At 54.5% G+C, this 27835-nt stretch overlaps 1 protein-coding gene across 5 annotated transcripts in view; it reads left to right on the top strand.

Annotated features, from left to right (window-relative positions):
- The first annotated feature begins 2509 nt into the window (after nucleotides 1-2509).
- Nucleotides 2510-27835, top strand: part of KMT2D (lysine methyltransferase 2D) — a 42493-nt gene continuing 17167 nt past the window's right edge. Inside the window, exons 1-35 of one of the 5 annotated variants that reach the window (XM_073020688.1) lie at nucleotides 2510-3884; nucleotides 8141-8226; nucleotides 8476-8602; nucleotides 8756-8979; nucleotides 9091-9200; nucleotides 9368-9530; nucleotides 9864-10029; nucleotides 10179-10293; nucleotides 10428-10585; nucleotides 10791-10936; nucleotides 11076-12614; nucleotides 12707-13815; nucleotides 14277-14387; nucleotides 14726-14836; nucleotides 15429-15533; nucleotides 16702-16883; nucleotides 17068-17232; nucleotides 17318-17427; nucleotides 17525-17572; nucleotides 18533-18754; nucleotides 18979-19098; nucleotides 19197-19310; nucleotides 19503-19633; nucleotides 19719-19866; nucleotides 20073-20138; nucleotides 20312-20422; nucleotides 20622-20759; nucleotides 20857-20941; nucleotides 21172-21413; nucleotides 21512-21585; nucleotides 21799-21849; nucleotides 21969-23780; nucleotides 23894-24076; nucleotides 24153-24289; nucleotides 24522-26389. In XM_073020688.1, the coding sequence (XP_072876789.1) occupies nucleotides 8178-8226; nucleotides 8476-8602; nucleotides 8756-8979; nucleotides 9091-9200; nucleotides 9368-9530; nucleotides 9864-10029; nucleotides 10179-10293; nucleotides 10428-10585; nucleotides 10791-10936; nucleotides 11076-12614; nucleotides 12707-13815; nucleotides 14277-14387; nucleotides 14726-14836; nucleotides 15429-15533; nucleotides 16702-16883; nucleotides 17068-17232; nucleotides 17318-17427; nucleotides 17525-17572; nucleotides 18533-18754; nucleotides 18979-19098; nucleotides 19197-19310; nucleotides 19503-19633; nucleotides 19719-19866; nucleotides 20073-20138; nucleotides 20312-20422; nucleotides 20622-20759; nucleotides 20857-20941; nucleotides 21172-21413; nucleotides 21512-21585; nucleotides 21799-21849; nucleotides 21969-23780; nucleotides 23894-24076; nucleotides 24153-24289; nucleotides 24522-26389 (10240 nt within the window). In that variant the 5' untranslated portion in view covers nucleotides 2510-3884; nucleotides 8141-8177. Of the gene's footprint in view, nucleotides 3885-8140; nucleotides 8227-8475; nucleotides 8603-8755; nucleotides 8980-9090; nucleotides 9201-9367; nucleotides 9531-9863; nucleotides 10030-10178; nucleotides 10294-10427; nucleotides 10586-10790; nucleotides 10937-11075; nucleotides 12615-12706; nucleotides 13816-14276; nucleotides 14391-14725; nucleotides 14837-15428; nucleotides 15534-16701; nucleotides 16884-17067; nucleotides 17233-17317; nucleotides 17428-17524; nucleotides 17573-18532; nucleotides 18755-18978; nucleotides 19099-19196; nucleotides 19311-19502; nucleotides 19634-19718; nucleotides 19867-20072; nucleotides 20139-20311; nucleotides 20423-20621; nucleotides 20760-20856; nucleotides 20942-21171; nucleotides 21414-21511; nucleotides 21586-21798; nucleotides 21850-21968; nucleotides 23781-23893; nucleotides 24077-24152; nucleotides 24290-24521; nucleotides 26390-27835 lie in introns of all 5 variants that reach the window. The other 4 variants (XM_073020689.1, XM_073020691.1, XM_073020687.1 and 1 more) reach the window with 4 other exon arrangements.

Raw genomic sequence — 27835 nt, 5'->3', positions numbered from 1 at the left:
CAGAACCTAGATGTGATTTTTAGCTGTGACTTTGTCAGTGCCTGGCTCCAGGCTTACAGTGGGGATATGGCTTGTCATGCTGATTTTCAAAAGTCCTGACAGCTGCTTTTGCTTTTCTGATCCAGAATCTAAAAAGAAATAAGGGCTGCTAGAAGAAACATACTCCAAACAACAATCTCACTGGCTTAGGAGGTTCTGGGAGGTCACTAACCTCTCTCCTTATACTAAAATTAAGTCCTTTTGCACATCTGACCTGGGATACTCATTACAGGGGCCTACTTTCCTGCTGCCATTTTCACGAGGTCTGGGGTAGACTTAGAAACATCTAAAGTTTTCTAGTTTATCAATAATCTCAAGGCGTGGGGACAGTAGTGATAGCGGTTAATAGCTCCTCCACTTAGCTGTGTGGCCTTGGGCAGTCACTTAACCTCTCAGCGCCTCCATTTCTCATTTATGAAGAGTGGCTAAGTGTGCTTTATAGAGTTGAGGTGAAAATTAAATGAGGTAATAAATGCAAAGCTTACTACAGTTCTTCACACATAGTAAGTCCTTAAGAAATAGTGGGTGGCAGCCGGGCACGCCTGTAATCCCAGCACTTTGGGAGACCAAGGTGGGTGGATAACCTGAAGTCAGGAGTTTGAGACCAGCCTGGCCAACGTGGTGAAACCCCATCTCTACTAAAAATAAATTAGCTGGGTGTGATGGTGGGCTCCTGTAATCCCAGTTACTAGGGAGGCTGAGGCAGGATAATCGCTTGAACCTGGGAGGCGGAGGTTGCAGTGAGCTAAGATCACGCCATTTCACTCCAGCCTGGGAGACAAGAGCGAAACTCTGTCTCAAAAAAAAGAAAAAAAAAAAAAGACCCCGAAATAGTGGGTGGCTATCTGTGTTATTACTGGAGGTCTTTCTGGTGAGGGTCTGCCTCTCCCTGCCTCTGGGTGCAAACCTGGGAGGGGCCTTCCATTTTCCAACTTGTTTCTTGGTTAACTTATTCTATTGTAACCAAAAGAGGTGTGCGATCACTGCTGGAGCTTTTTTGCTCAAATATGTGTGAATGGTCAGTGCAGAAAGCATGATGCCAATGTGTGGCTGGAGTAGGACAAATCTAGTCCTGATCCCTCCTATGACTCTGACCAGTAGGGATTAAGGTCTCCTGCACTGTGGAATATAAAAGCATCAAGTCACATGTGGCTATTTAATTTCATTAAAATAAAAAGTTCCTTACTTGTACCACCTGCATTTCGAAGTGCTCGAGAGCTCATGTGGTTAATGGCTACCATATTAGATAGTGTAGATTTAATCCATTTCTATCACTGTAGAAAAGTTCTGTTGGGGCCGGGCGCGGTGGCTCATGCCTGTAATCCCAGCACTTTGGGAGACCAGGGCGAGCGGATCACGAGTTCAAGACCAGGCTGGCCAACATAGTGAAACCCTGTCTCTACTAAAAATACAAAGAAGTAGCCAGGTCTGGTGGTGTGCGCCTGTAATCTCAGCTACTAGGGAGGCTGAGGCAGGAGAATCGCCTGAACCCGGGAGGCAGAGGTTGCAGTGAGCCGAGATCGCACCATTGCACTCCAACCCGGACGACAGTGCAAGACTCCGGGCTCAAAAAAAAAAAAAAGAAAAAAAAAAAATTCTGTTGGATAGCACCGTAAACCCTTTCCCCACAAAGCTGGCATTGGATCGAATCGGCCTGCCTCTTTCTCCACATCTTCCTTTAAAAAACTGTAGTATTATTTGTAATCCTAGGAAAAACGTGGCCTTTGGTTTGAATAATGGCTCAACTTCTGACTAGATGTATTTCTGTGGGCAATCTTACCTATTGTAGCCTTAATCTTCATCTGTCATATGGAGATAATTCTATGTAACTCATAATGAAGGTGAGGAATAACTAAGAATATAGAAAGTATCTGGACATAGTTAATTTGTCTCCTTTTGTCCACCCCATATGTGCAGTTGATGCAGAAGAGGCATTCCAATCCTTTCTCATCCAGACTTATGTTGGGGGGGGTGGTGCCTGCAAAGAGTATGTTTTGCGATCTTGTCTAGAACAGTACTCCGGCCAGGTAGCAGCGAGGCTACTTCAGTTTACTAAAAAAGGGACAGGGGTATTGAATATCTGAAAGGACTGGAGGTGGGAATGGGGGCACCCTGAAAAGGAAGGGAGGCTCTACATTTGTTTCGATGGGGAGGTGTGTGTAGTGACTGTGTGGGCACCGACAGTCCTTCCTCACACGGGGGACTGGGAGCCAGGAGGAACGACTAGGGACTAGTCCAGTTTTCTTCGGGTCCCCAAACGTGGCAAGAACCCACCCTCTGCAGCGCCAGGCGCCGTACCTCACTTTCTCCATTTGCGGACTCCAGTTCCCAGGATGCTAAGCAGCGGCCAATCTCCTGGCTCTTCTTCCATCCCCCTCCCGGGAAAGACTGCCCCTGGCCAAAGCGAGGGGGCAGTTGGAGTTTCAGGGACCAATGACTGCAAGGGTATGGAATTAAAAAGCAGCCGGAGTCCTAGTTTCGCGGCCTGGGCGGTAAATGAAGAGGCTCCAGGGCCGCGGCAGACAGGAGGTGGGCTTCATTCCCACGTGTCTGCTCGGCTGCCGGCCCGGCGCGGTCGGGGTTAACCCGGAGCGGAAGGATCCCGCAGCGTGTGCGTAGAACTGCAGAGTCACAGCCTTTCCTCCGAGAGGGCGGGATCCCTCCGCCGCTCCGCTCCAACACAAAATAGGGCCGCCTCTTCTTCTTTCTCCCCCTCTCGAGTGGGGTGCCCCGGGCAAAAGGCCCCCCCGGATCTCGCGCCGAAGGCTTCACGAATCTTCACGACCGCTGCCCAGCTCTCGGGCCAGGAAATAGCCCCTTCGCAGGAACCACCCTACCGGCCGAACAGGAGGCGGAGGGGGGGAGGCGGAGCGGCGCCGCGCTGCACTACTTTCCTCTCCGGTTGCAAATGGCTGCCTCGTTCCCCACTTTCCGCTCAGTTTCCTGACCCCCCGGTGCCGGGAGCCGGGGTTGGGCCATGCACCTCTAGGCCCCCTGCGATCACAGTCAGCCGGGGGTCGAGGGGGTGCCACCGACCAAAGCCGGCCAGGCCGGGGGCGGGGCAGCTCCCGAGGCCAGAGGGGAAGGGAGGCGAGCGCAGGGCCTGGAGCGGCCGGAGGGGAGCGGGCAGAGGGCTCGCACCGCCCGCCCCTTCCTCTTCCTCGCCCACCTAGCCTCCTCCCTTCCCCGGGGGGAGCAGAAGGTGGGGGGCTCGAAGCCGCCGAGGGTGAGCGCTCGGGGTCGAGAAGCCCGGCGCTGGGTGTGTGTCAGGTTCAGCCCCGCGGCCCCGCCGGCCCCGCGTCGCCGTAGCTCGCGCGGCCCCGGGCGCCGGCCGGGGCGGGGAGAGCGGCTCGGGGCTCCTGCGAGGGTCTCACGTTCCATCCGGGCCAGGCGCGGGGCGGCGCGGCATTCCTTCCGGGCTGCTGGGGAGGCGCCTCGACGTTCCATCTGGAGAGCCTCGACGTTCCGCCCGAGCCCGGCGCGGGCGGCCGGGGCGCTGGCCGGGCCCTAGGACTAAGAGGCCGCCCGGCGACGCGGATGCGGAGCCTGCTTGCCCAAGATCAAAGCCACCGGTGCTCTCTTTGTGTCCGCTCGGGATTCGCCGCCCTGGGGCTGTCCATGGAAACCTAAACTGCTGGAACCTGAGGCAGAGAACCCCTCTTTGGCTTCTTGCTGTTTTTTGTGGGGGGAGGGTGGCCACTCCGACCTGGATTTACCGTTCTTGGCCCCCCTAAGCCCCCCCGTGCGGGGGGCGGCTGTGATCGCTCTGGCGGTTGGAGGTCGGGGAGCGGCCCGGGCTCTGGCCATGTTCTCGGATGAGGATTTCTGGATCGCCCTGTGAAGAGGTGAGTGAAGTCCGCCCGGCCAGGGCCCAGAAAGGGTTGGACTGGGGGCACAGCCAGATGGACTATCTTAGCCGGAGCTGGCCTTTAGGTTGGAGAAGGGGGTGCCAAAGCTGGGGAGCGTTCCTTTGGCAGGGTCTGTCAAGGGAACCTGAGCCAGTCACCAGGGCAGAACTGAGGCCTGGTATCTTGGGGTGTGCCTCTTTAAAGACTGGGGGTTCAGAGAACCACGGGAGTTTGGGAACCTGGCCAGATAGCCTCTCTGCCTGTTTATTTTTGTGTTGGGGGAGCTCGACTAAAGTAGGACCCAGGCCCTGATGCCAGCACCAATCCCAGGCTGCTGCTGCTCCTCTCAGGGTTCCTTGTGGGCCTTGGGACAGAGCAACTTGGGACGGTGGGGGAGGGTGCCACTGCCAGGTCAGACTTATTATGCCAGTTGGACCTTAAGGTTGTTCCTACCGAGTTGGGCACCCAAAGCGGTCCCTGGAAAACTCAAGGAACCCCAGATCCTTCACCAGGCCTTCTTTCACTGGGCAAAGGGAGAGTGTGTGGAAACTGACTAGTTGTGATGAAGGGGATGGCTGGGGCAAGAAGGAGGCGGGGCTGGGGGCAGCTCTGGCCCTGCTGTTCAACTTTAAACTATCCCTGCCTGGCAAAGTGACCCCAGTGAGGCCTACTGCTGTCTTAGCCTGCTTTGCCTCCCCTCCTCTTGGGATGGATCTAATCTCTAGAGGATTATAGAAGAGGCCGTTGAGATTTGCTCCCTGCGAATGTAGGCTGCAAAAAATGGCTTTTGTCTTTTGCCTTCTCCCGGCCTGGTATGGAGAGCTGGCTGCTGTGAGTCCCTGGCCAGTCCTGCAAGCCCCTCCCAGACCTCTCCAACCCTTTTTTGACCAGGGATTGTTAACTGGTTTTCTGATCCTGTACCAGCTGTGCAGAATGGGGTGGCCTGTAGCTCTCTGGAGGAGAAATGGCTTGATCAGAGCTCTTTTCTCCTGGAAACCAGTGATTCTACCCCTGGCAGAAGGTATTGGGGAGAACGAGTGTGTATGTGCCTGCAGCTTGAGCCTCAATCCTGTGGGCCTTGCTTGGGCTGGGACTGCCCCTCTCACACCTGTCATGCTGCCCAGCAGGGATTTGGCTGGTGCATTTTGCTCCCTCTATCTGCTCCAACATACATATGCTAGATTTCTTTGAGTCTGGTTTTGAAAAAGAGAAAATAGAGGTTTTGCCTTTTAAAGATTTCTCAAAGGTGAGAGGTGGCACAGGGGTAGTGGAGTGAGGTGAGCTGTCAACCCTGCTCTCCACTCCTGCATTCTATGGAGAGTTCCTCCTGTTTGTCCTGAAACAACTTCCTTATGTAGGACTGCACCTTGTTAGCTGTGCCTGCCTTCAGGATGAGCCAGGGACACAGTTCAGAGGGTCTGCAGGGCCAGTGTTCCTTTTGGATCCATCTCGGAGGGCTGACCCAAAATGGGGGTGGGAAGAGGTGTGGTTTGAATCTCAGGCTGGGAACCAGGAAGTCCTGAGTCCTACTGAAGAGCTGTTCACTCAAGGGCCTGCTGCAGCCTTACACCTCTCCAAGTGTCCATTTCCCCCTTGCCTGGGAAAATGGAGTGAAAGCTGTTGGTCTGGGAGGGAGTCAGGAAGGAGAGTGGGTTGAGATAAATCCCTGTCCTTTTCTTTGCTGTTTTGGACCTCTAAGGTATAGGACTGAGGGGTGCCAGCACAGTTTTACTCCCTACATCTGTACCTACTGTCTGGGATCTCTAGTTCTGTGGAGGAAGCCTGGCGAGACACTAGCCCAGTTTAGATCCAGGGAAAAAATCCTTGGTGTGTATGTGTGTGGGTTTACTGACTGTGAATGATGGGACTGGGTAACCTGGGGTCTTTGTTTAGATACGTTCAGGGGCCTGTTAACTGGGAATCAGCATTGGGATCCCGGTGCTGGACTTCAGGGCTGGGGAAATAGGGACTGAGGGCTCAGGCTTTTTGGAGGTGCCCCCTAGATTATTTTTGGTACAACTTGTATGACATTCTTCTCTTCGCTTCTTAATCTCTCATCTTCCATGGCCCCATGCATGGGCTCTGGCTTTGGAGGATGGTCGTAGTCTGTCTCTCAAGGCCAGATGAAGGTGGTTTCTTTACCTTCTTGAGCAGTACCAGCCTTACCAGCTGAGAGGGCTGAGCTTGGGGGAGAGCTGAGGAATTTGCCCCTCTGGCCTTGTGTGAGGCAGCTCTCCTCCTACCCACTGTATTATCATTGTTGCCTTTTACTTCTTGATGTTTGTGACTCTTTTGGCCTCAACTTTGAGAGCAGAGCGGGTAGAGGATCTTTGGGGGTATGTAGTGGTAAGATATAGTAAGATGCAAACAATTAGAAAACTTTAAGAGCCCCTTGGACGTTCTGGGTGTGGTCAGGCCTTGAATGACTGAATGGAAGAGGGGCCTGGCTGCTGCCCTCACCTCCATCTCCCACTTCCCATGGTAGCTTCTAAGGACTCCTTGAAGTTCTGGAGCAGCTTTTCTATGAGCCGGCCAGATGACCACCCTGCTTTCCTTTCAGGTGTGGTTGTGTGGCAGGTTTGGGAAAGAGAGATGGCTTGGGAATGGAGATGATGTGTGATCAGGTGATGCTTTACTTTATCCAGTAGGTTCTGAGAGTGTTAGGGGAAAAAGGAATTTTCTTTCCTGTGACATGTCTCCAGAGGGGCATAGCCAGTATCTGGAAATAAAGGGTGAGTTCAGAGCAGGAGGAGTGATATTGTAGTTCTTGGGGAATTGATTTACTGATTTGGGGCACCTTTGAGGGTTCCCCCTTGTCTCGTTTGTCCCAGTCATTCAACCCTAAGTGGCTGACTGGGGTATTTGCCTTCCAGTTTGGGAGGAGAGGCTGTCCTTGCTAAGGGTGGTGTGGTCACTCTGGTTAGTCAAGAAGAGTGGAAAAGGTGAGAGATTAATTTATCAAACTTTTATTGTTTAGAGTTCTGTTTTAGGGATTTCCCCCACCTCACCACCACTTGCTTTAGGAACACTGTATTCTTCTCTGATTAAGAGAAAGGATTTATACTTCCCACTACAAGCTGCTGGCACTTAGCCCTTTCTTCCTCCTCCTATAGGGTCCCTTTCCTATTCCTCATGTCTGTAATTATTGTTCTTCTCTCCTCCCCCCACCGCCCGCTGTGCTTAATTCCCTCTGAGGTCTAGGAAAATAATACCCAAAGGTGTAGGTCTCAACTTTTTTAGGTATAACTTTAGTGTGTTTCATTAGGCTGTGATACAGGCATGCATTTCTTAGAAGGGACAAGGGACCGTTATTCCCCACCCCCATGTATGTGTGTGGAAACCCTGCTTGAGGGAAGAGGAAGGAAGCTACTCGGCTCTGCTGTGCTATGTCCTGCCCTGTTTAGAACTCCTCTGAGTGACTGTATGCTTCCTGAGACTACAATTCCCAGCATGCTTAGCCTCAGGCCTGGCTACACATGCTCAGTAACTCTCAAGGTCCACTTCTGTTAACTACTAGGGATATCTGAAGAGGAAGGGCAGTTGGTGTTGCTAAGGGCAATGACCTGAGACCTTCAGGCTGGGTGAGACCCTGAGCTCAGTTAGGGCACGGGCCAGGGGTTCATCTGAGCTGGATTTAGGTTGGAAGTGGGTGGAAATTAGGGAGTTTCTTCTTTTGTGATGGCGATGTCCTCATAGAAACAAGTGGCAGTGAGGGAGATCCATCCATAGCTAGGCTGTAGTTCTAGTAGTGTGTTCCATCTCTTGCAGTGCCTCAGACTCTGCCTCTGGGAGAGGGATTTTTGCTGGACTCAGGCTTCCTGGGTCATGACTACCCCTGGGTTGGCACAGACTGGCCTCTAGAATGGCAGCTTACTTGAGACTTGAAGAAAAGGTGTGGGAATAGGGCTCACCAAAAGCCAAAAACCCAGAGGCAAGGCAAACGACAGTATTAAGATATAAATGGATATGCTTCTAGTTGGATGCTATGGCCCCAGGAACTCTTACAGAGGAAGTGGGAAAGTCAAATGGATCCCCTGAGAATCTCTCCAGAGTGCGAGAAGAGGGTATGTGTTTATCTGGGGAGGAAGTGACCCTACAGGTTAGGGAGAATGACTTTCTTGTCAGTATAGGAGTTTGTAGTATGGCTTGCTCTGATGTCTGGAGGGTCTGGATGCCTTCTTCCCAGGATTCTGGGAGAAGTGCTTCTTGGGGAGACTTACTAGGCATATAGATCTCTTTCTTGGCACCAACAGGTCTCCCCGAGAGGGCCCTGCCCAGTCGGAGAGAGGGATGGACAGCCAGAAGCTGCCTGGTGAGGATAAAGATTCAGAACCGGCAGGTGAGTAGGACAAATTCTTTGTTTGCTTTTAGATTTCACAGGCAACCTTACATTTCTGGTCCTGGCCCAAGGACATGAGCTAAGTCTATGCAGCAGATAAGTAATGGAACAATTTTGTTCTTTGGGACAGCAGTTGAAATATCATCACTCTGATCCACTCAGGTTTTGGATAATCTCATGTGTCTGGTGAGTGGACTTTGTATTAAATAGGGATGATGACTGACACATGCTGTTTGTCTGTTTATTCAGCTGATGGACCTGCAGCTTCTGAGGACCCAAGTGCCACTGAGTCAGACCTGCCTAACCCACATGTGGGAGAGGTCTCTGTCCCTAGTTCTGGGAGTCCCAGTCTTCAGGAGACTCCTCAGGACTGCAGGTAACTTGTTTGAGGGCACATAAGGATTTGATTTGAGAGTCTAGGGCTTTCAAGGAAGAGAAATTAGGAAAATGAGTGTCGGGGAAGCATGGGCATGCCAAATCATGGGGTTGCTGGGGGCCTGGCGTGGTACTGATGCTTGTGTGTCCACAGTGGGGGTCCGGTGCGGCGTTGTGCTCTCTGTAACTGCGGGGAGCCCAGTCTGCATGGGCAGCGGGAGCTACGGCGCTTTGAGTTGCCATTTGATTGGCCCCGGTGTCCAGTGGTATCCCCTGGGGGGAGCCCAGGGCCCAATGAGGCAGTGCTGCCCAGTGAGGACCTGTCACAGATTGGTTTCCCTGAGGGCCTTACACCTGCCCACCTAGGAGAACCTGGAGGTGAGTGAGGAGAATGGGGCAGCAAATGGGAGAAGGACTGGGTAGTCCTGAGCCAGCGATCCTCTTTCTGTTAACTCTTTCCTTTCTGTTTACCTCTTCCCACCTGTAAAGGGTCCTGCTGGGCTCACCATTGGTGTGCTGCGTGGTCGGCAGGCGTATGGGGGCAGGAGGGCCCAGAACTATGTGGTGTGGACAAGGCCATCTTCTCAGGGATCTCACAGGTGGGGCTGGGGCCAAGGGATTGCATAGGTGAAGGGTAGGGCTGGTGGGCTTCTGAGAGTCAGGGTGGAATGAGAAGGAGTGTGGGTATACTGGGGCAGAGCTAGTGCCTGAACTGTTTCTTTGGGGAGAGCTGGCTGACAGTGAGGCTCTTTCTTCATCCTGGCAGCGCTGCTCCCACTGCACCAGGCTCGGTGCCTCCATCCCTTGCCGCTCACCTGGATGTCCACGGCTTTACCACTTCCCCTGCGCGACTGCCAGCGGTTCCTTCCTATCCATGAAAACTCTGCAGCTGCTATGCCCAGAGCACAGTGAGGGGGCTGCACATCTGGGTGAGAAGTCCTGATCTTTGGTCATAGGGCAAATGAGAGACCAAGTGTGCCTTGGATTTTTGTACTCTACAGAGCACTGATCAAAGTATAGAATTATATACCTTTGGTCTGCCCCACTAAAATAGGTGTGAACTTTGTGAGCACCAGGGGTTTGCCTGTCTTGTTTACCATTGTGTCTCCAGTGCCTAGAACAGCTGGCAGACGTTGGGCAGGCACTCAGTAACTTTGTTATTTGTTCATTCTGTGCCCATGGAGTGCCTGTTTTGTGTACGGCACTGTGCTGAGGCTTACAAGGAATCCATAGCTGACCTGTGGTGTCTCTACCCCCTGCAGAGGAGGCTCGCTGTGCAGTGTGTGAGGGGCCAGGGGAGTTGTGTGACCTGTTCTTCTGTACCAGCTGTGGGCATCACTATCACGGGGCCTGCCTGGACACTGCTCTGACTGCCCGCAAACGTGCTGGCTGGCAGTGCCCTGAATGCAAAGTGTGCCAAGCCTGCAGGTAGGAATGGAAGGGCAGGAGGGAAGTCTTAGGCACAACACAGGTTAGGGTTGAAAATGAGGGCAGTCAGAGAAGACCTGTTAACATGAAAACAACAAAAAAGAAACGAGGGCAGAGAGGACACTGTAATGTTCCCTGTGCCTCTGCAGGAAACCTGGGAATGACTCTAAGATGTTGGTTTGTGAGACGTGTGACAAAGGATACCATACTTTCTGCCTAAAACCACCCATGGAGGAACTGCCTGCTCACTCTTGGAAGTGCAAGGTGAGTGTACCCTGATTCTGCCCTATTGTCCCTAACTCTGCCTCCTACAGCATTCTCTGTCTTGACAAGTCCTGTACTTTTCTTTAGTCTTTGCTGTCTGACCAATGCCTGTTTTGCCCACTCCTTTCCCTTAGGCATGCCGGGTGTGCCGGGCCTGTGGGGCGGGCTCAGCAGAACTGAATCCCAACTCGGAGTGGTTTGAGAACTACTCTCTCTGTCACCGCTGTCACAGAGCCCAGGGAGGTCAGCCTGTCAGCTCTGTTGCTGAGCAGCATACCCCTGTGTGTAGCAGGTAAGTGGTGTGGACTGACTGAGATTGGGCTGGCAGGTTGGAAGGACTGAGTTTGGCAGGGTTCTTCTTAAATTGAGTGGACTTTGAGAGGAGAGCCTTAAGGTGGGCAGTGTCATCCACAGCATTTGTGCCTTGCCCCAGTGCGCTCTCTAGGATTTGTTAGCTGGTGAGAGCCACAGTGCCTGCTCCCCTGTACCCTCTGCAGATTTTCACCCCCAGAGTCTGGCGATACCCCCACTGATGAGCCCGATGCTCTGTACGTTGCATGCCAAGGGCAGCCAAAGGGTGGGCACGTGACCTCTATGCAACCCAAGGAACCGGGGCCCCTGCAATGTGAAGCCAAACCACTAGGTGAGTAGGGTTTGAGGGTCCCTGAAATTCATCCCCTTTTATTCTGTGACAAGAGACAGTTTGTGCATTGCCCCAGACCCTGCACTTCCTGTGGGGTAGATTTGAGCTAGATAGGAGCATCGTGTTGTTGTGTCTGCAGGGAGAGCAGGGGTCCAACTTGAGCCCCAGTTGGAGACCCCCCTAAATGAGGAGATGCCACTGCTGCCCCCACCTGAGGAGTCACCCCTGTCCCCACCACCTGAGGAATCACCCACATCCCCACCGCCTGAGGCATCACGCCTGTCCCCACCACCTGAGGACTCACCTGCATCCCCGCTTCCTGAGGCATTGCACCTGTCCCAGCCGCCGGAGGAATCGCCCCTCTCTCCGCCGCCTGAGGAGTCTCCTCTGTCTCCGCCACCTGAATCATCACCTTTTTCTCCACTGGAGGAGTCGCCCTTCTCTCCACTGGAAGAGTCACCCCCGTCTCCTGCACTTGAGACGCCTCTATCCCCACCACCTGAAGCATCGCCCCTGTCCGCACCATTTGAGGAATCTCCCTTGTCCCCGCCACCTGAGGAACTGCCCACTTCCCCGCCACCTGAAGCATCTCGCCTGTCTCCACCGCCTGAGGAGTCACCCATGTCCCCTCCACCTGAAGAGTCACCCATGTCTCCACCACCAGAGGCATCTCGTCTGTTCCCACCATTTGAAGAGTCTCCTCTGTCCCCTCCACCTGAGGAGTCTCCCCTCTCCCCACCACCTGAGGCATCACGCCTGTCCCCACCACCTGAGGACTCGCCTATGTCCCCACCACCTGAAGAATCGCCTATGTCCCCACCACCTGAGGTATCGCGCCTGTCCCCGCTGCCTGCGGTGTCACGCCTGTCTCCACCGCCTGAGGAATCTCCCTTGTCCCCACCGCCTGAGGAGTCTCCCACGTCCCCTCCACCTGAGGCTTCACGCCTCTCCCCACCACCTGAGGACTCCCCCACATTCCCACCACCTGAGGACTCCCCCACATCCCCAGCACCTGAGAACTCACCCACATCCCCACCACCTGAGGACTCGCTTATGTCCCTGCCGCTGGAGGAGTCACCCCTGTCACCACTACCTGAGGAGCCACAACTCTGCCCCCCATCCGAGGAGCCGCACCTGTCCCCCCGGCCTGAGGAGCCGCACCTATCTCCGCAGCCTAAGGAGCCACACCTGTCCCCCCAGCCTGAGGAGCCATGCCTGTGCGCTGTGCCTGAGGAGCCACACTTGTCCCCCCAGGCTGAGGGACCACATCTGTCCCCTCAGCCTGAGGAATTGCACCTGTCCCCCCAGACTGAGGAGCCACACCTGTCTCCTGTGGCTGAGGAGCCATTTTTGTCCCCCCAGCCTGAGGAATCACACCTGTCCCCCCAGTCTGAGGAACCATGCCTGTCCCCCCGGCCTGAGGAATCGCACCTGTCCCCTCAGCTTGAGGAGCCACCTCTGTCCCCTCGGCCTGAAGAGCACCCCGAGGAGCCAGGCCAATGCCCTGCACCTGAGGAGTTGCCCTTGTTCCCTGCCCCCGGGGAACCATCCTTATCTCCCTTGCTTGGAGAGCCAGCCCTGTCTGAGCCTGGGGAACCACCTCTGTCCCCTCTGCCTGAGGAGCTGCCCTTGTCCCCATCTGGGGAGCCATCCTTGTCGCCTCAGCTGATGCCACCAGGTAAGGGGAAGTTAGTACCCTCTTACTCTGGAACAGCCGTAACTCTTCATGGCACGTCTGATCTAAGAGCCCTTTTTTCTCTTTCTTTCCAGATCCCCTTCCTCCTCCGCTCTCACCCATTATCACAGCTGTGGCCCCACCGGCTCTGTCTCCTTTGGGGGAGTTAGAGTATCCCTTTGGTGCCAAAGGGGACAGTGACCCTGAGTCACCCTTGGCTGCCCCCATCCTGGAGACACCCATCAGCCCTCCACCAGAAGCTAACTGCACTGACCCTGAGCCTGTCCCCCCTATGATCCTTCCTCCATCTCCAGGCTCCCCAGTGGGGCCGGCTTCTCCCATCCTGATGCAGCCCCTTCCCCCTCAGTGTTCGCCACTCCTTCAGCATTCCTTGGCTCCCCAAAACTCCCCTCCTTCCCAGTGCTCCCCTCCTGCCCTGCCACTGTCCGTTCCCTCCCCGTTGAGTCCCATAGGGAAGGTAGTGGGGGTCTCAGATGAGCCTGAGCTGCACGAGATGGAGACTGAGAAAGTTCCAGAACCTGAATGCCCAGCCTTGGAACCCAGTGCCACCAGTCCTCTCCCTTCCCCGATGGGGGACCTCTCCTGCCCTGCCCCCAGCCCTGCCCCAGCCCTGGATGACTTCTCTGGCCTAGGGGAAGACACAGCCCCTCTGGATGGGATTGATGCTCCAGGTTCACAGCCAGAGGCTGGACAGACCCCTGGCAGTTTGGCTAGTGAACTTAAAGGCTCCCCTGTGCTCCTGGACCCTGAGGAGCTGGCCCCCGTGACTCCTATGGAGGTCTACCCCGAATGCAAGCAAACAGCAGGGCAGGGCTCACCATGTGAAGAACAGGAAGAGCCACGTGCACCAGTGGCCCCCACACCACCCACTCTCATCAAATCCGACATCGTTAATGAGATCTCTAATCTGAGCCAGGGCGATGCCAGTGCCAGTTTTCCTGGCTCAGAGCCCCTCCTGGGCTCTCCTGACCCGGAGGGGGGTGGCTCCCTGTCCATGGAGCTGGGGGTCTCTACAGATGTTAGTCCAGCCCGAGATGAGGGCTCCCTACGGCTCTGTACCGACTCACTGCCAGAGACTGATGATTCACTATTGTGCGATGCTGGGACAGCTATCAGCGGAGGCAAAACTGAGGGGGAGAAGGGGCGGCGGCGCAGCTCCCCAGCCCGTTCCCGCATAAAACAGGTGAGGGACTATCTAGCTGCGGGATGTGATCAGAGTTAGCCTTGTCAGAGGCATAGTCCTGTGTCACTGATACTTTCCCACCTTGCTTTGTGAATCCTATACTTGGAGATCCTTTATTCCAATTATTAAGGAGAAAATACTAATACATAGAAGGGACGAGTAACTTGCCCAGATTCATGATTACTCAGTAATAGAATTGGGACCAGAAACTTGGTTCTTTCAAGTCACCGTTTTTTCTCCATGTCCATGTCGGCCACTCTTGGGAGGGGAAGAATGGGTTTGGGCTACAGCTATGCACTTGTTGATATCTGGGAGTTTGGCCTTTTCCCCTGCCCTGAGTGGGACTCCTGGGCTTATTACCTATCTTACTGTGTCCATTTGTCACTTCTTCTGTTCAAGTGTGTAAACCCAACACACTAACCCTTGACATGCTCCTGTCATTGTCTCCTTCTTTCACTCAGGGTCGCAGCAGCAGTTTCCCAGGAAGACGCCGGCCTCGTGGAGGAGCCCATGGAGGACGTGGTAGAGGACGGGCCCGACTAAAGTCAACTGCTTCTTCCATTGAGACTCTGGTAGTAAGGAGATGCCTCCTATTCCTCCCATCCCCCGACCATGCTTTAGCACCCTCTGAGTCCTTCCAGTCCCTTGCATGCTTGCCTACCTGCCTGCTCGTCTAGGGCCTGTCTGGCTATGTCTGAATTCCTGTCCACTTGGCCCCCAGGTTTTTCTGAAATCTCTACTATCAGGCTGAGGCCCAGTTTGGGAACTGGGGTGTTCTGTCCGTTATTTCTGGCTTTTGGCCTTCATCTTAGCCAGGGGTTCACACTTTCTTCCCCCAACACCAAAGAGGAAAGTATCTTGGTGGGGGCAGATTTATCTGCCTCACTTTCCACAACTCTCTCCCCATCAGGTTGCTGACATTGATAGCTCTCCCAGTAAGGAGGAGGAGGAAGAAGATGACGACACCATGCAGAATACCGTGGTTCTCTTCTCCAACACAGACAAATTTGTCCTAATGCAGGTACCATACAGTGAGACCTGGCACACTGAACATTGTGTATGTTTGTGTTTTGATGAGAGAATTGATGGGGAAAACTGGACCTACTTTTGGGGATACCCAGCTAATGAGAAAACAGACCATGAATTCTAATCATGTTGTTCATTGGTTTGTCCATCCATCACATTTCTCTTGAGTGTCTCCTCTGAGCTTGGCACTAAGCTAGGAGCTAGAGAAATAGCAGTGAAAAAGTCTTTGCCCTATTGAAGTTTATAGCTTAGGGAACTTACATGTGTCCTCACTTGAATAGTCTTTAAGCTGATAGAATTTTGTCACATATGTGATTCTCACCTGACCAGTCTTTACCCCATCTTATCTTCCTTTAATTTTTTCTTACTTTTACCCATGTCAGGCTTTATAAATTCAAGTGACCTGACTAGGTGAGTGAGGCATCCTAGGAAGGAGCAGGGTCCCTTGGTAGCTTGCAGCGTCCTAATGCTGTGGGATGGGGTTCCTGACTCTGGTCGCAAATCAGTGTTGTAGCGTCATAGTAGGCTGGATCTGAGTGGGATGGGGAGATCTAGTTGGACATTCGGGTTTCTCTGTGTTTCCCCAGGACATGTGTGTGGTATGTGGCAGCTTTGGCCGGGGGGCAGAGGGCCACCTCCTTGCCTGTTCACAGTGCTCTCAGTGCTATCACCCTTACTGTGTCAACAGCAAGGTGAGTTCGGGCCCAAGAGGTGTAGGCTGGGAAATAGGGTCAGTTATTTCTTACCTTAGTTCCTTGTCCTGGCCATACAACCTCTTAAAGCGGCCACTGGTCATGGATGTTGTTCATTAGTCACCAGTGGTTATCAAACTTTTCTTGGGGAAAAATACTTTGGAACTCATGGTGGACTTCATAGTTTCTTTGTGGTAGACCCTGACCTGCTGGTATAATTCAGTCCATTGTAAAAAATAACAACATGGCCGGGCATGGTGGCTCCCACCTGTAGTCCCAGCACTTTGGGAGGCCTAGGCGGGTGGATCACCTGAGATTAGGAGTTCAAGACCATCGTGGCCAACATGGTGAAACCCTGTCTCTACTAAAAATACAAAAATTAGCTGAGTGTGGTAGCATGTGCCTGTAATCCCAGGAACTCGGGAGGCCGAGGCAGGAAAATTGCTTGAACCTGGGAGGCAGATGTTGCAGTGAGCTGAGATCGTGCCACTGCACTCCAGCCTGGGCAATAGAGTGAGCTCTGTCTCAAAAAAAAAAAAAAAAAGAAAGAAAAAAGAAAAATTGGGGGACCTAATTCTGTCTACAGTCTCTTCTTAGGGACTTGGCTAGTGGAAAGATTGCTGTTCCATTCACAATGAGGCAGTGGCTAGTGCAGCTCTTCTCTGATCAGCAGAGATCATTGGGAATCTAAGTTTAGAGTCACTGTTTTGGGGACAAGGGTGCTCTGTCTAAGTCTCCCTGTGCTTAAATGGAGGCCTAGTCTCTGCATTGGGGTTCCTCCAGCCTCACCCTTAGAAGTCCCACCTCCTAGGCTGGGCATGGTGGCGCATACGTGTAATCCCAGCACTTCACTTCAGGAGGCTGAGGCAGGTGAATCACCCAAGGTCAGGAGTTTGTGACCAGCCTGACTAACATGGTGAAACCCTGTCTCTACTAAATACAAGAAAATTAGCTGGGCATGGTGGCAGATACCTGTAATCCCAGCTACCTGGGAGGCTGAGACAGGAGAATTGCTTGTACCTGGGAGGTGGAGGTTGCAGTGAGCCAAGATCGCGCCATTGCACTCCAGCCTGGGGAACAAGAGCAAAACTCCATCCCCCACCCAAAAAAAAAGAAGTTCCACCTCCTTCCACCTCACACCCTGAGAAGTTCCCATTTTCTGCCTCAGATCACCAAGGTGATGCTGCTCAAGGGCTGGCGTTGTGTGGAGTGTATTGTGTGTGAGGTGTGCGGCCAGGCCTCCGACCCCTCACGCCTGCTGCTCTGTGATGACTGTGATATTAGCTACCACACATACTGCCTGGACCCCCCACTGCTCACCGTCCCCAAGGGTGGCTGGAAGTGCAAGTGGTAAGGAGACTGTGATCTTTATTGGAGCCCTGGGGCCTTGAGATGTTAAAGTGGATGTGATGTTGAGTATGTGACAGAGGCTGGGTTTAGGAGGCCAGGCCGGTGGCTTGGGTTCCTGGTGAGGGGACTTCTGGGTACTTTGGATAGGTTGGGTGCTCAGGCTCTGTTCTCCTGCTCCTACCAGGTGTGTGTCTTGTATGCAGTGTGGGGCTGCCTCCCCTGGCTTCCACTGTGAATGGCAGAATAGTTACACACACTGTGGGCCCTGTGCCAGCCTGGTGACCTGCCCTATCTGTCATGCTCCTTATGTAGAAGAGGACCTACTAATCCAGTGCCGTCACTGTGAACGGTGAGAACATCCCTTTCTCTTCATGTTGGCCCTGTTGCTAGCCTCGCATTGCCTGAGCTCATTTCCTCCAGTCTCTGTTCTCCAGGTGGATGCATGCTGGCTGTGAGAGCCTCTTCACAGAGGACGATGTGGAGCAGGCAGCCGATGAAGGCTTTGACTGTATCTCCTGCCAGCCCTATGTGGTAAAGCCTGTGGGTGAGTACCAGCTGCTGGGTAGGGGGAGGAGTCCGGGCAGGGGTACCTTGCTTTGGGACAGGACCTCAGCCACCTCCGTTTGTCCTTCTCTCCATAGCGCCTGTTGCACCTCCAGAGCTGGTGCCCATGAAGGTGAAAGAGCCTGGTGAGTCACAGAAATTTTGAATGCCAAAGCCAGACCAGACGTCAGACATCATCTGGTCTAACTCCAACCCCCCAGCTTCATCTCCTCATTTAAAGAGGAGGAAACTCAGACCCAGAGAAGTTAAGTGGCCTGCCCAAGGTTACCTAGTGAGTTAGTGGCAAAGTTATGACTAGAACCAAGTTCTCCAGCTTCCTGGGCAGTGTTCCTTTCATCAGGCACCATGGCCTCTTTACTGCCAGAATTTCATCTTCAGAACTCTTTTTTTTTTTTTTTTTTTTTTTTGAGATGGAGTCTCACTCTGTCGCCCAGGCTAGAGTGCAGTGACACAATCTTGGCACACTGCAAGCTCCGCCTCCTGGGTTCACGCCATTCTCCTGCCTCAGCCTCCCGAGTAGTTGAGACTACAGGCGCCCGCCACCATGCCCAGCTAATTTTTTGTATTTTTAGTAGAGACGGGGTTTCACTGTGTTACCCAGTACCGTCTCGATCTCCTGACCTTGTGATCTGCCTGCCTTGGCCTCCCAAAGTGCTGGGATTACAGGCGTGAGCCACCGCGCCCGGCCGAGAACATAACTCTTTTTTATCAGTGAAAGAGGCCAGGGACATCTCCTTTATCGTGATATGGCACTGCTCCTAGCATCTAGGACACTGTGTGCTGGCATTCAGCAAGTAGGGGCCCTCATAGCCCCAGACAGCAAGATAATCACCCTAGTGACGCTAGGGTTAATCATGAGCAAAGGCAGGCTTCTGAGTTACAGTTCCTCTCTGAATCTCCCTGGTTCACTGACAGAGAACTCGGGCCTCAGCCAGTGCCTTAGGTGGCCTGTTCTCCCCAGCAGTTAGACCCTAAGCTGGACTTTTGTCACTGTCTTTGTCTCAGCTAAGGACGTAGGTTGAAACTTGCAGTTCTGGTTTCCCTGGGTCTTCCATCCAGGGATCACACACTCTCCTCTAATGCAGAGCCCCAGTACTTTCGCTTCGAAGGTGTGTGGCTGACAGAAACTGGCATGGCCTTGCTGCGTAACCTGACCATGTCACCACTGCACAAGCGGCGCCAGCGGCGAGGACGGCTTGGCCTCCCAGGCGAGGCAGGATTGGAGGGTTCTGAGCCATCAGAGGCCCTTGGTCCTGATGACAAGAAGGATGGGGACCTGGACACCGATGAGTTGCTCAAGGGTGAAGGTTAGCTTGGGGAATCTTAGGGAGCGGCAGAATAGTGGGAGCATGCCTCTGGGAGTGGGATGTTGGGTGGGGGCTACATTGCCACTCACAGTTACCCTTAAGCACTGCTGGTCTTGTCTAAGTGGCTCTGAGGCAAGGTCCTCAGCTCTCTCTATGGCAGGATGATAAGGTTAAAAGGGCCTATAGTTCTGATCTGCCTCTATCTCTTCTGTCACCATATGCAGGTGGTGTGGAGCACATGGAGTGCGAAATTAAACTGGAGGGCCCTGTCAGCCCTGATGTGGAGCCTGGCAAAGAGGAGACCGAGGAAAGCAAAAAACGCAAGCGTAAACCCTATCGGCCTGGTGAGGTCCTGGGATGGGTGTGTGGGGTGGTGAGGTGGCTTGGTGCAGCTCAGTAGGTCCCCCAGCGGCTTCTCATCTGCAGCTCTGCCTCCTCATAGGCATTGGTGGTTTCATGGTGCGACAGCGGAAATCCCACACACGCACGAAAAAGGGGCCAGCTGCACAGGCGGAGGTGTTGAGTGGGGATGGGCAGCCCGACGAGGGTGAGACGGGTGAGGGCACCAGTGGGGCCTGGGAGAAGGTGGGGCAATGCTAGAGAGACCCAGTGGGTGGACTCATTGAAAGGGCCAAGAGGGTGGTAGACCCAGCTGGTGTTGTGGGAGAGTGTAGGCACAAAGTGTCACCCTGCAAGTTGGGAGCAGCATGCCCTCAACCCAAGTCTGACACTTCTGTTCTGCCCACAGTGATACCTGCTGACCTGCCTGCAGAGGGTACCGTGGAGCAGAGCTTAGCTGAAGGGGATGAGAAGAAGAAGCAACAGCGGCGAGGGCGCAAGAAGAGCAAACTGGAGGACATGTTCCCTGCTTACCTGCAGGTGGGTCTCAGACTCCAAGCAGTGAGGGAGGTGTCTGTGCCCTGTAGGGCATGAAGAAACCTGTTTCTCCTTGACTGCCCCACAGGAAGCCTTCTTTGGGAAGGAGCTGCTGGACCTGAGCCGTAAGGCCCTTTTTGCAGTTGGGGTGGGCCGGCCAAGCTTTGGACTAGGAACCCCAAAAGCCAAGGGAGATGGAGGCTCAGAAAGGAAGGAACTACCCACATCGCAGAAAGGTTAGTTATGTGGGAGTAAGTGGTCTGAGAGAATCCGACTTCCTTCTGGCTTAGGAGCTGGCAGCTTATTTGATGGGAAATGGACTGGCCTCCAGGAGTCAAGGGTGGGGTCAAGGGTCCTGGCCTGTAGGGCTGTGGGACTGGAGACCTGCTCTGGGCATCAGATGTAGGACATCTCTGATTGGAGTGGGTACTCTTGCTCATAGGAGATGATGGTCCAGATATTGCAGATGAAGAATCCCGTGGCCTCGAGGGCAAAGCTGATACACCAGGTGAGGGCTGCCAGGGGGACCGTGTCCTGTCTTGGCCTTGCCTCTGTCCCTCTGCTGTGCCCCTGAGCATTGTCAGGGGTTGGAGGCTGGAAACTGTCCCATGGCCCTCTGTGGTTCAGAGTGGCCATGACCCATACTGGCCTTGACCCATGGGTTTCTCCTGGCATTTACAGGACCTGAGGATGGGGGCGTGAAGGCATCTCCAGTGCCCAGTGACCCTGAGAAGCCAGGCACCCCGGGTGAAGGGATGCTTAGCTCTGACTTAGACAGGATTTCCACAGAAGGTGAGGCTGTGACCCACACCTGTTTGTGTATAAGGGTTTTCTGTGGGAGAAGGAGGAGGTCCTATCTGTGGGACTATTATCTGTACAACTTCTCTGGTGGGGAGTCCTGGGCACCTTCCTTGGCCATGATCATTTGTAGACCTGTTGTGTCACCTGAACTTCCCAGTCTTCCTCAGCAGTATCCTTCATTCCCCCACAGAACTGCCCAAGATGGAATCCAAGGACCTGCAGCAGCTCTTCAAGGATGTTCTGGGCTCTGAACGAGAGCAGCATCTGGGTTGCGGAACCCCTGGCCTAGAAGGCAGCCGTACGCCATTGCAGAGACCCTTTCTTCAAGGTGATACGGGTGGGAGTGGTCTGAAGACTGACATAACCAAGCTTGCCTCCAGGATGATCCAGTCACTCTCTTTTCTCTGATCCTGTTCATCTTGTAGGTGGACTCCCTTTGGGCAATCTGCCCTCCAGCAGCCCAATGGACTCCTACCCAGGCCTCTGCCAGTCCCCGTTCCTGGATTCTAGGTTGGTGTCTCTGTGTAAACTTCGTGGGCAGTCCCCGTTGTCCTTTCCCTCCATCTGAGTTCATGCCTTGCCTCCTTCGGTCTCCTGCAGCACTTCCCCTGTTCCTCCCCATTCCCTTGTTAGTGGCCCTCCTCTTTTGGGGCAGGGCAGTGGCCTGAGGCTCTGGGCAGTTTGTCTGGGGTGGGACTTGGCATCCCTGCGCCCTGTGACTCTCTGCCCCTGCGCCCCAGGGAGCGCGGGGGCTTCTTTAGCCCGGAACCCGGTGAGCCCGACAGCCCCTGGACAGGCTCAGGTGGCACCACGCCCTCCACCCCCACAACCCCCACCACGGAGGGTGAGGGCGACGGACTCTCCTATAACCAGCGGAGTCTTCAGCGCTGGGAGAAGGATGAGGAGTTGGGCCAGCTGTCCACCATCTCACCCGTGCTCTATGCCAACATTAATTTTCCTAATCTCAAGCAAGATTACCCAGGTACCTGTGGGACGAGGGCAAAGGAGACAGCCTGACAACATGGCAGGTGGAAGGGTCGCCTGCCAAGTCTCCTCTGACTCACTCCCTCTGCCCTCCAGACTGGTCAAGCCGTTGCAAACAAATTATGAAGCTCTGGAGAAAGGTTCCAGCAGCTGACAAAGCCCCCTACCTGGTGAGACAGAAAGGAGCATGGGTTAGCATGAGAACTGAGAGGGAGGAAGGGATCTTTGGGTAATTTACCTCAGTTCTTTCCACTCCCCACTCCTAAAGCAGCTGGGCCCGAAGGGATCAGCTTCTGGGTAGGGAGTGTGAAAACACTGTACAGTATGGGGGCGGGGCATGAGACCAAGCACTAGGCCCTAAGGCTGTGTCCTGTATCTCTCAGCAAAAGGCCAAAGATAATCGGGCAGCTCACCGCATCAACAAGGTGCAGAAGGTGAGTGGGGCTGGGCTGGGGTGTAGCAGTCCTTTAGTGGGTGGCCTCTCTTGAGGGTGCAGGGCTGTGGGGCCTGCCTGCAGCAGCCTGACTGCCCTGTGCCTGGTCTCCTCCTGTAGCAGGCTGAGAGCCAGATCAACAAGCAGACCAAGGTGGGCGACATAGCCCGTAAGACGGACCGACCGGCCCTACATCTCCGCATTCCCCCTCAGCCAGGGGCACTGGGCAGCCCGCCCCCGGCTGCTGCCCCCACCATTTTCATTGGCAGCCCTGCTACCCCCGCCGGCTTGTCTACCTCTGCGGACGGGTTCCTGAAGCCGCCGGCGGGCTCGGTGCCCGGCCCTGACTCGCCTGGTGAGCTCTTTCTCAAGCTCCCACCCCAGGTGCCCGCCCAAGTGCCTTCACAGGACCCCTTTGGACTGACCCCCGCCTATCCCCTGGAGCCCCGCTTCCCCACGGCACCACCCACCTATCCCCCCTATCCTAGTCCGACGGGGGCACCTGCGCAGCCCCCGATGCTGGGCGCCTCATCTCGTCCTGGGACTGGCCAGCCAGGGGAATTCCACACTACCCCACCTGGCACCCCCCGACACCAGCCCTCCACACCTGACCCATTCCTCAAACCCCGCTGCCCCTCGCTGGATAACTTGGCTGTGCCTGAGAGCCCTGGGGTAGGGGGAGGCAAGGCTTCTGAGCCCCTGCTCTCGCCCCCACCTTTTGGGGAGTCCCGGAAGGCCCTAGAGGTGAAGAAGGAAGAGCTTGGGGCATCCTCTCCTAGCTATGGGCCCCCAAACCTGGGCTTTGTTGACTCACCCTCCTCAGGCCCCCACCTGGGTGGCCTGGAGTTAAAGACACCTGATGTCTTCAAAGCCCCCCTGACCCCTCGGGCATCTCAGGTAGAGCCCCAGAGCCCGGGCTTGGGCCTAAGGCCCCAGGAGCCACCCCCTGCCCAGGCTTTGGCCCCTTCTCCTCCAAGTCACCCGGACATCTTTCGCACTGGCTCCTACCCTGACCCCTATGCTCAGCCCCCATTGACTCCTCGGCCCCAGCCTCCGCCACCTGAGAGCTGCTGTGCTCTGCCCCCTCGCTCACTGCCTTCCGACCCTTTCTCCCGAGTGCCTGCCAGTCCTCAGTCCCAGTCCAGCTCCCAGTCTCCACTGACACCCCGTCCTCTGTCTGCTGAAGCTTTTTGCCCATCCCCCGTTACCCCTCGCTTCCAGTCCCCTGACCCTTATTCTCGCCCACCCTCACGCCCTCAGTCCCGTGACCCATTTGCCCCATTGCATAAGCCACCCCGACCCCAGCCCCCTGAAGTTGCCTTTAAGGCTGGGTCTCTAGCCCACACTTCGCTGGGGGCTGGGGGTTTCCCAGCAGCCCTGCCCTCGGGGCCGGCAGGTGAGCTCCATACCAAGGTCCCAAGTGGGCAGCCCCCCAATTTTGTCCGGTCCCCTGGGACGGGAGCATTTGTGGGCACCCCCTCTCCCATGCGTTTCACTTTCCCTCAGGCGGTAGGGGAGCCTTCCCTAAAGCCCCCTGTCCCTCAGCCTGGTCTCCCGCCACCCCATGGGATCAACAGCCATTTTGGGCCCGGCCCCACCTTGGGCAAGCCTCAAAGCACAAACTACGCAGTAGCCACAGGGAACTTCCACCCATCGGGCAGCCCCCTGGGGCCCAGCAGCGGGTCCACAGGGGAGAGCTATGGGCTGTCCCCGCTACGCCCCCCGTCAGTTCTGCCACCACCTGCACCCGACGGATCCCTCCCCTACCTGTCCCATGGAGCCTCACAGCGATCAGGCATCACCTCTCCTGTCGAAAAGCGAGAAGACCCAGGGGCTGGAATGGGTAGCTCTTTGGCGACACCTGAACTCCCAGGTACCCAGGACCCAGGCATGTCCGGCCTTAGCCAAACAGAGCTGGAAAAACAACGGCAAGTAAGTTGATACCCTGGAGCTAAGCCCCACATATCACTGCTGTCTCTGGGTCAGCCCCATCATTAGAGTAGAATGGGCTTATTCCTCTTCTGCTTTTTTTTTGTTTTGCACAGCGCCAGCGACTACGAGAGTTGCTGATTCGGCAGCAGATCCAGCGCAACACGCTGCGGCAGGAGAAGGAAACAGCTGCAGCAGCTGCAGGAGCAGTGGGACCTCCAGGCAGCTGGGGTGCTGAGCCCAGCAGCCCTGCCTTTGAGCAGCTGAGTCGAGGCCAGACCGCCTTTGCTGGGACTCAGGTAGGTAGAGTGACAAGGGATAGTGGGGCCAGGATATTGAAGGTTGCCCCACCTTCATCTACCTTGTCTCTTCTAGGACAAGAGCAACCTTGTGGGGCTGCCCCCAGGCAAGCTGAGTGGCCCCATCCTGGGGCAAGGGTCCTTCCCTGGCGATGACCGACTCTCCCGGCCACCTCCACCAGCCACGCCTTCCTCTATGGATGTGAACAGCCGGTGAGGCTCCAGGAGGTTCCCTGGGGGTAAACCAAGGGGTATGAATTTTATCACTGTTGCACGCTCTTGTGATTTTCCTGTAGCACTAATCCTTTTCCAGTATCACTTTCTCTTCTTCCTCATTCCTTTTCTTCCTCACTGCATTAATTCTATCCTTCCTCACTGCCGTAAGCCCATGTTCTTGCTCCTTTTCATCTGATTTCATCTCACTGACTACTGTATATTCTTCCAGGCAACTGGTAGGAGGCTCCCAAGCTTTCTATCAGCGAGCACCCTATCCTGGGTCCCTGCCCTTACAGCAGCAACAGCAACAACTGTGGCAGCAGCAACAGGCAACAGCAGCAACCTCCATGCGATTTGCCATGTCAGCTCGCTTTCCATCAACTCCTGTACCTGAACTTGGCCGCCAAGCTCTAGGTTCCCCATTGGCGGGAATTCCCACCCGTCTGCCAGGCCCTGGTGAACCAGTGCCTGGTCCAGCTGGTCCTGCCCAGTTCATTGAGCTGCGGCACAATGTACAGAAAGGACTGGGACCTGGGGGCACTCCGTTTCCTGGTCAGGGCCCACCTCAGAGACCCCGTTTTTACCCTGTAAGTGAGGACCCCCACCGACTGGCTCCTGAAGGGCTTCGGGGCCTGGCGGTATCAGGTCTTCCCCCACAGAAACCCTCAGCCCCACCGGCCCCTGAATTGAACAACAGTCTACATCCGACACCCCACACCAAGGGTCCTACCCTGCCAACTGGCTTGGAGCTGGTCAGCCGACCTGCCTCGAGCACTGAGCTTGGCCGCCCCACTCCTCTGGCCCTGGAAGCTGGGAAGTTGCCCTGTGAGGATCCCGAGCTGGATGATGATTTTGATGCCCACAAGGCCCTAGAGGAGGATGATGAGCTTGCTCACCTGGGTCTGGGTGTGGATGTGGCCAAGGGTGATGATGAACTGGGCACCTTAGAAAACCTGGAGACGAATGACCCCCACTTGGATGACCTGCTCAATGGAGATGAGTTTGACCTGCTGGCATATACTGATCCTGAGCTGGACACTGGGGACAAGAAGGACATCTTCAATGAGCACCTGAGGCTGGTAGAATCAGCTAATGAGAAGGCTGAACGGGAGGCCCTGCTGCGTGGGGTGGAGCCAGGACCCTTGGGCCCTGAGGAGCGCCCTCCTCCTGCTGCTGATGCCTCTGAGCCCCGCCTGGCATCTGTGCTCCCTGAGGTGAAGCCTAAGGTGGAGGAGGGTGGACGCCACCCTTCCCCTTGCCAGTTCACCATTGCTACCCCCAAGGTAGAGCCCGCACCTGCTGCCAATTCCCTTGGCCTGGGGCTAAAGCCAGGACAGAGCGTGATGGGCAGCCGGGATACCCGGATGGGCACAGGGCCATTTTCTAGCAGTGGGCACACAGCTGAGAAGGGCTCCTTTGGGGCCACAGGAGGACCACCAGCTCACCTCCTGACCCCCAGCCCACTGAGTGGCCCAGGAGGATCCTCCCTGCTAGAAAAGTTTGAGCTCGAGAGTGGGGCTTTGACCTTGCCTGGTGGACCTGTAGCATCTGGGGATGAGCTAGACAAGATGGAGAGCTCACTGGTAGCCAGCGAGTTACCCCTGCTCATTGAGGACCTGTTGGAGCATGAGAAGAAGGAGCTGCAGAAGAAGCAGCAACTTTCAGCACAGTTGCAGCCTGCCCAGCAACAGCAGCAACAGCAGCAGCAGCAGCATTCCCTACTGTCTGCACCAGGCCCTGCCCAGGCCATGTCTTTGCCACATGAGGGTTCTTCTCCCAGTTTGGCTGGGTCCCAGCAGCAGCTTTCCCTGGGTCTTGGAGGTGCCCGACAGCCAGGCTTGCCCCAACCACTGATGCCTACCCAGCCACCAGCTCATGCCCTCCAACAGCGCCTGGCTCCATCCATGGCTATGGTGTCCAATCAAGGGCATATGCTAAGTGGGCAGCATGGAGGGCAGGCAGGCTTGGTACCCCAGCAGAGTTCACAGCCAGTGCTATCACAGAAGCCCATGGGCACCATGCCACCTTCCATGTGCATGAAGCCACAGCAACTGGCAATGCAGCAGCAGCTGGCAAACAGCTTCTTCCCAGATACAGGTAACCTCGGCTAGTAACATAGCCAAGTTACTCAGGGTGATCGTTGTTATCACTAAATGGGCACTGAGGCTAGAGACCTCAAATAATCCCTACTTAAGATGGGACACAAGGAACTTTGGCTAAATATCATACTAGTGGTAGAGGCAGAAACACTGTAGCTTTTAAGAAAAGAGAACAGTTCTGGCATATACTAGGCATATGGCAGATGTTTGAATAAATGGAATGAATGTATAAATGAAGCCTAAGTAGCAGAGCCTTTGTGGCTGTAGTGAAGTTGAAAGCTTAGGACTTAAAGAGTAGTGGTGCAAAAAAAAGCAGTTGAGGTCGGGCACGATGGCTCATGCCTGTAATCCCAGCACTTTGGGAGGCCGAGGCAGGTGGATCACTTAAGATCAGGAATTCAAGACCAGCCTGGCCAAGATGATGAAACCCTATCTGTACCAAAAATACAAAAATTAGCTGGGTGTGAGCCAGGCATGGTGGTGCATCCCTGTAATCCCAACTACTTGGGAGGCTGAGGCAGGAGAATTGCTTGACCCCAGGAGGCAGAGGTTTTGGTGAGCCAAGATCGCCTCATTGCACTCCAGCCTGGGCAACAAGAACGAAACTCCATCTCAAAAATAAATAAATAAATAAATAAATAAATAAAAATTAGCTGGGTGTGGTGGTGCATGCCTGTAGTTCCCAGCTTCTCGAGAGGCTAAGACAGGAGAATTGCTTGAACCCAGGAGGTGGAGGTTGCAGTTAGCTGAGATTGCGCCATTGCACCCCAGCCTGGGCAACAGAGCGAGACTCTGTCTTCTAAAAAAAAAAAAAAATTGGGATAGGTGAAAAAGTTCATTGAGGCTATAATGGCGGGAAAACCTATGGGGTGTTTCAAGAACAGTGAGTGAATTAGTTAGGCTGGAGTAAACTGTTTAGAGTGAAGTAAGTGACATAATTTTGGTGAGGTAATATGGGGGCCAGATTGAAAAAGACCTCAAATTATAATACCATTTATTGAGTAATTACTATTTGCTAAGCAGTTTACTGAGCACTTCACACTTTTTGTCCAATTTAATCATTACAGCAGACTCATTAAATAGATACTGTTATTATCTTTGATTACAGAAGAGGAAACAGAAGTGGAGGTTAAGTAACTTGTCCAAGATTACACAGCAGCTAGCAGAGCTAGATCTGAAGTCTGGTCGGTACTCCTCTTAACTATTTACTGCCTCAGAGTTCCAGGAGAGGGAGTTTGGTTAGTCCTTAAGAAAGTGGGAACTCTGGCCAGGTGCAGTGGCTCACACCTTTAATCCCAGCACTTTGGGAGGCTGAGGTGGGTGGATCACCTGAGGTCAGGAGTTCCAGACTAGCCTGGCCAACATGGTGAAACATCATTTCTACTAAAAATACAAAACTTAGCTGGGCTTGGTGATGGGTGCCTATAATCACAGTTACTCGGGA

Source organism: Chlorocebus sabaeus, chromosome 11, assembly GCF_047675955.1.
Source record: "Chlorocebus sabaeus isolate Y175 chromosome 11, mChlSab1.0.hap1, whole genome shotgun sequence".
In the NCBI taxonomy this organism is placed as follows: domain Eukaryota; kingdom Metazoa; phylum Chordata; class Mammalia; order Primates; family Cercopithecidae; genus Chlorocebus; species Chlorocebus sabaeus.
This window is presented reverse-complemented; position numbering and strand designations above follow the sequence as displayed.